Raw genomic sequence first — 6889 nt, forward strand, 5'->3', positions numbered from 1 at the left:
ACCTCCATAAGGTGAGCATCACACAGGGAGTCTGTCCTCAGTGGATGAAGGGCTGCTTACTAGTAACCTCCCATTGTACTTAACTTGGTGGGGACAATCAGAGAAGGTCTCTGGTAAAGACCTTAGGTTCCAAGGAGGCACATGTGAGGGCAAGCATTCCTTTAGGCACTCTGGTCTTAACTTTAAAAGTAAAAACTAGCACTTCAAAGAACTGAGCCTGGAAACAAACTAGAAACTATTGCAACTGGCAATGTACTGGCATGGTCTGCTCATTGTATTTGATAGCAATGCGTAGAGTTCAGATAGCGTTGTGAGAGAGTGTTGGTTTTTAAGCAAATCATGCGTAAATCTGAATCTCTCTCTTTCTCTCTGCTTTCATCCTCAGGTTCTAATCTTCTAACTATTGAAGATGAACATGAAAATGCTTTTCTTCTGGAAGAATTGCATTCTTCTGGGCCTTCAGTTGAAACAATTTGGCTGAATATCCAGTTTGTTACTGAGAGTAAGTAAAGGGAATTGATCAGATACACCCATCTGTTTCTGTATAGCTGCCTTTACAGGGCAAGTTGCTTGGCTCATTAGTTAACATACACGCTGTAGTCGGTAAGACACTCTGCCAAATTCTGGCTACATAATCACTTTGTTTCTGTTGCAGTTCCTCTTATGTAATGGGCTAATTCCTCAGTCTGAATACCTACTAATAAGTATGTCTCTGTGTTTGAAATACGGATGGTCTGGCAGTCAAACTGGTTGTTGTTTCCTCCAGGGGTTTTCCCCACACACACCCTGCCACACCTCTTGATCAATGCTGTTCCTTCCATCTTGGGCTTTTTCTTGCCATATCTGAAGGAGCATCTTCACCCACATTGTTCAGCCCAGGCACTGATGTCTAGCCCCAAGGGCCTTCTCGGCAGTAGCGCTCTCCCTGTGGAACGCCCTCCCATCAGATGTCAAGGAGATGTCTTTTAGAAGACATCAGAAGGTAGCTCTGTATCGGGAGGTCTTTGATGTTTTATTATGTTTTTATATGTGTTGGAAGCCGCCCAGAGTTATTATTATTACATCTTATTCAGAAGTGACTAGGAAGCACATCCTGCTATAAGCTATTCTGATCAACCCTGATCATTTGGACTTAGAGGAAACACCTCATTTTGTTTATTATTTCAAGTACAGTTGTGAACTTTTTTCGGTTTTACTGTTTGATCGTTTGTAAATTGCTTTGAGGTTTTTTGTTTTTTTACAATCAAGTGATGTATGAAGTTAATGAAATAAACAAATAACTTTATTTTCTTTGGGGTTGTAAGCCACTCCATCCCAAAGGCTGTGAGCAGCAAACACTTAAAAACCAATATTTTTTTTTAAAAAAAGAAATAAACAACATATTGCATTTTTTAAAATGAGGGTAGATCCCCAAAGAAATTGAATTTTCATAAATATTCCATGAACACCTCCAAAATAGCTTAACTTCTATGGCAAGGAGGACACCTTCTTATTCTTGCTTGGAGGCGGCTAAAGGTAGATGGAACTTACCCTCACCCCTGCAGAGCCCAAAAAACTGCTTAGTTTTTATACAGGAAGCAACAGAAATATGGTATTCTGCTCATAGATACTCTTAGAAAACCCCCAAAAAAAATCAGTTCTGATGTACGCAAATATTTGGGAAGGAAGGTGACAACTAGAATTGCATTCTGCTCTGCACAGCTGTATAATGATTTCCACATTTTTTTGCCCATAGACAATACAATAATGTGGTTTACTGGTTCCCCCATTCAATATTCAAACTGGGGCATCCAAGAACCTGATCTAGGTCAGCTGACAGGAAAAGTTTGTGTTGCCTTAAGGACCACAGATGGAGTCTGGCAATTATCAACCTGCCAAGATAAAAAAGGATTTGTATGCAAAAGAAGCACAGGTATGAATCCACATTGAAAACAACATATGCGGGTCCCCAGTCTTGGGCCTGGGGAATGCACCTGAAATCTGCAAAGCTGTCAAGGCCCATTTTGGCTCAGACCATTCCCCACCCCCCACCCCTGCAAGCCAAGCCAACTGTACACACATACAAAAAAATCAAACAAATCAAGTAACACATCTATCTAAACCAGGGGTAGTCAACCTTTTTATACCTACCACCCACTAATGCATCTTACTTGGTAAAATTTCCTTACCGCCCACCAGTGCTTGATGGAAAGAGGATTCAGCTTGTGCCGTAGAACCCCCTACCGCCCACCCAGAATCCTGAAACGCTCACTAGTGGGCAGTAGGGGCCAGGTTCTGATCTAAACAAAAATTTCAAAATACAAAATTGAGAGAGCTGGAGACGGGGTTGCCAAAGGAGATGTTTGAGGGCACTGTCGTTTCCTCTTCGAATTCTAGCCTTCCAGCTTACGCTTAATCAGATTATTGGCGCCAGTAAAAATCCCACCTCCTGTCAGCAGGGCTCTATGGAGTGGCAGAGCCGCTGCCACATCAGCAGCCCGGCTTCCCACAGCATCAGTTTTGTTGCACCTATCACATACCTTGAGTGGGGGGGTTTTCTGTCACTTGGTTGGATACTGAAAATTGATTCCTGTTAGTGAGCAAGAAACGTACTACTTCATCACTTTCCTGTGGGATTCCCTTTCATTACTTCCACTGAATCAGTTGTGATTACTTCTAAGTAAATATTGGGACTGCATTGCTAGTTGGTTAAACCCTATATGTACAGGTGAATAAAAATCAAAAGCATTTTTGTTGCTAGAAGAATGAATGGTTAATTGTTGATAAAATGTTCTTTAGCTGGACCATTTTTAGTTAAGGTATTGATGTTATTGCCTGGCCAGATTTGTTCCTTGGTTCTCAAATTCTTTTTTCATGTAGATGAATTTATTAAATGTGAGACTTGACTTGATGACTACAGACTAATATCTTCTGTGTATAACTATTTAAGCAGTTAATTGTGCAAGCCCACTCTTTTACACTGTTCAATTCTGGGTTATTATTTTTCAGCTTATCATGAAATTTCAGTACAGCCCGTTAAAGGTATGTTTTGTAATAACTTTGCTATATCTGAGTCAGAGAAATTGAAGCTAAAACAAAACGTAGTGTTATTTCACTTGATGTTTTCTCCTCTCCTCCTTCACCTTTCCCAGTACCGTACCGTAGAATTGTGGTCTTGGTGGTATTATTGACATTTGTGATAGCTGCCAGTGCTATATTTGCATGTTGGTGGTGCTTGAACAAACCCACCCATCTCTGTAGAAGGATGCTGCAGCTGAGAAGTGCTTGTCCAGAAGAAGCGAACTCTGACACTCCAGCCATTGAAGAAAGCATCCTCATTTGCAATCTTGAGAAAAATGATGAAATTCAATGATACAGCAGTAAGGACCAAGAACACATTCATTTAATACAAAATATTATATATTCAGCCTGTACAATTAAAATCAATTTCGTGTTCTTAACACAATGTAAGATCAGATCATTGTGTGCCTATACCCTTTTGTAATCAGCTTTTGACTGATCAAGAATGGAAGAGACCTGCTACAGCCTACACCATGTTATATGTTCATTGCTATATATGGGCTGAAAACTCTGGAAGTAGTGCACAGACTTGAAGCAGATACGATGCTATTGATATTTATCGTCCAGTAAACCCACTGGAAGAGTCGAGATCAAGCACAAGGTTCTCCAGCGCAAGACTCTTTAGTAAGCAGCCATTGAGTGACGTCTAAAGATGATATCTTGAAGAACATGACCTTCTGTGATGCTGCTGGAATCAAAATCCTTAGAAGAATTCAAAATACCAGCACCCCATGTCTTATTATTCTCCTCTTCCATGGACTAGAATTCTCTTATTTCACTGTGTGAAAGGGTCTGTGAAAGGTGCATCATAACAACTCTCCACTGTTGTGGTTTGGAGTGGGCTGAGTTTGTTTCTCCTCAGTGCTCATCAGCTATGGTTTCTACATACCCTTCATGTGCCTTCTTTCATAAAGCTTCTAATAATAATGTGTGTGAAAACATGTCTGAGCTAAAGAAACTAATACAAAAGCAAGTTATCTTTTTGGTTTTAGGCACGAGAGGCACTTTCTTCCAAGGAAGGAAAGAGGAGGAGGTTAGCCCATTGTCCCTTCAACAGAAATTGTAATAACTGATTAGTTCTGAAACTGCAAAGCGACTACTGTAACAAGAGAGTTGTGTTGCTAAAGCTTGTCCTCATTCCCACCCCAAAAAATAACACCCCTGGGGTTAAAGGGCTCCATTCTTATTTGCTCTCCTCAGAGAACTATGCATTCCCAAGTTAAGGAAGATGTGTCACAGACAAAGCCTTCCAAGTCAGAATAATAATTGTTCTAGCCAGATGGGAAATGAGAACACTTAAGCAGCATGTCGCATGAAATTAATGTCCTGTGCTTTAGTGGTAAAGTACTAATGGAGTGGGTCCTCCAGGCAGAAAAGTTTGCATCAAGAGGGAAGAGGGGGGAAAGGAAAAGAAAAAAACCACTGCAGACCAAGCTGTTCTTCTGGTCAACTTAAGTGTGGCTATTTCATCAGATAAGAAGTATGGTAAATATTGGATAAGCTGCTTCTAAAGCATGTTGCTTGACTACCACTTCCTTTGTGGAGAGACTGACTAATTTGTTTGGCAGGAGAAGGAATCATTTCAAGACTACATTGATTACACATAAGTCAGTTTCACAAATGCAAAAATCTCAGGACACAGTGACATCAAATAGGACCCACAGATATTTGTCATTCAGTGTTTTCACAAGGAAGCAGATGTTATTGTTATAAAGCGTGTGTTCACAGCTGGATTACTTCATTTAAAAAGTATTAATTAAAGTTCACAAGAGTGCATGCCCAGATCTTCAATCTCTGTTCACACAGTCTTCCATGTGTTTTGGACTATAAATTCAGATGTTTGGGACTACAAACCCTGGCTAGGGCTGATGGGAGTTGAAGTCTAAAATATCTGTAGAGCACCAGGTTGGCAAAGACTTCTTTAGCATCTACTAAGTGAACTTTCGGGGCTCTTTGGAGGAAGAAAGTGAGTAAGACGGGGCTCATGATAGACATATATAACTTTGAGTGGTATGGGAAAAGTGGATAAGCCTTTTTCATAATACTAGAACTTGGGACCATCTAATGAAGCTGAAGAAGTCTTCATGCGGAGGCGGCAGAGCTAAAACTGGTTGATGTGCTTTTGTCTTGCTCCTTATACAGAGATTCACATGAAGAGTTAATCATTCCATTATTATTGTCTCAGTCAGAGTGTCCAGCTGATTATTATGTGACTTTTCTCACTGGAAATCAAAACAAGCCCGACAGCAAAAACTGCAAAATTCTTTAGAAACCCCAACTAAAATAAGGGCCACAACAATGCATTGAGTTTTAAATTGTATAGGTCTTAAATTTTAATTGAGGTTGGTGATTTCACCTGCTTAGTTGTTTATACATGCTTGTATTGTACTCAAATCGCAAAGGCCATTGGAAGTTCAAGGGCAGAGAAGATAACTATGAGTTATGTGAAGAAGTACTTTAACTCTCTCCAAGATGTACTGATGGCTATCCATGTAGATGGCTTCAAAAGCAGATTAGACAAATTCATGGAGGATGCTGCCTCCACTGCTGGAGGCAGTATGCCTCTGTATAATAAGTATTAATTATGTCACTCATGGGTATAAACCACAGAGCCTAGGCCTTGCCGATCGGAAGGTCGGCAGTTCGAATCCCCGCAACGGGGTGAGCTCCCGTTGCTCAGCAGTCCCTGCTCCTGCCAACCAGCAGTTCGAAAGCCTGTCAAAGTGCAAGTAGATAAATAGGTACCGCTTTGGTGGTAAGGTAAAAGGCGTTTCCCTGCGCTGCTCTGGTTCGCCAGAAGCAGCTTAGTCATGACCCAGAAGCTGTATGCCGGCTCCCTCGGCCAATAAAACGAGATGAACACCGCAACCCCAGAGTCAGTCACGACTGGACCTAATGGTCAGGGGTCCCTTTACCTTTACCTTTTATGTCACACATTCAAATTATGGGCTTCTGGCTACTGTAAGAACAGGATGCTGGACTAGATGGGACTTTAGCCTGATCTAGCAGAGTTCTTTAATGCTTTTTGTCTACATGCAAAACTGAGGGTTTTAGAAAGCATTGTAAAGCTAAGCATTTCCTCTTGAACGATAACAAATATTCTCTTCACCTTGCTCTTTCCCAAATTGCACAGTAGCATCTTCTCTTTTTACTAAGATGCCTGCCGAAATCATTTTTTATGTTAGACTTGTACCAATGATTTACTTGTATGCAAGTTGTTTAATTTGAAAAATAAAGACTGCTACACTATATACTACACTTTACAAGATTTCATCATCTCTCTTTCAGGCTTCTTTGATTGTTTTATTTATTATATGTTTTGACAGTTTGAGGCACTTTACGCTGCAGCGTATAAGGAGTTATGTGTTACGCCTTTTCAGCCCATGTTATCTCCTTTTTGCATTGACTTTTGGTGGGCAGGTTTGGAGTATTTTCCACCCCAAAGTGGCAGGGCAAACTGCTTGGATTATATTCAGGCCTTCAGTGTACTGACTTGTTGATATTTTGCTCACATGTTGTGTTGCAAAAAGTGCAGTTACTCGCACTGTGTGCAACTGGGTGGTTGAACAGAGGCAGAAGACTTATTAGGGAATGGAACCTTCAAAACTCCATGTACTTTTATTAAAAGTGGAGTCTCAGGCTTTCAGCAAAGCTTAATTTCTATTAAAGACAAAATAGAAATGTAAATATTTTATTGAGTAATGACAACAGACTATATCGGAAGCTACTTATGGCTGGTCCAAATAGGTGCTTAACAGTTGGCCAAAAATGAAGTAGTTGTCTACTTATTGTTTGCAGACCAAATAGGCTAAAAAATAAACCACTCTCC

The 6889-nt window shown here is 40.5% G+C and overlaps 1 protein-coding gene across 2 annotated transcripts in view; it reads left to right on the forward strand.

The window, feature by feature from the left end:
- PLA2R1 (phospholipase A2 receptor 1) overlaps positions 1-6311 on the forward strand; it is a 57789-nt gene extending 51478 nt beyond the window's left edge. For both annotated transcript variants that reach the window (XM_083405543.1, XM_083405545.1), the window contains exons 27-30: positions 386-502; positions 1736-1912; positions 2989-3021; positions 3132-6311. In XM_083405543.1, the coding sequence (XP_083261669.1) occupies positions 386-502; positions 1736-1912; positions 2989-3021; positions 3132-3352 (548 nt within the window). In that variant the 3' untranslated portion in view covers positions 3353-6311. The remainder of the gene's footprint in view (positions 1-385; positions 503-1735; positions 1913-2988; positions 3022-3131) is intronic.
- Positions 6312-6889: the final 578 nt, after the last annotated feature.

The sequence above is a fragment of the Podarcis tiliguerta genome, assembly GCF_965153285.1.
Source record: "Podarcis tiliguerta genome assembly, chromosome: 1".
Classification (NCBI taxonomy): Eukaryota; Metazoa; Chordata; class Lepidosauria; order Squamata; family Lacertidae; genus Podarcis; species Podarcis tiliguerta.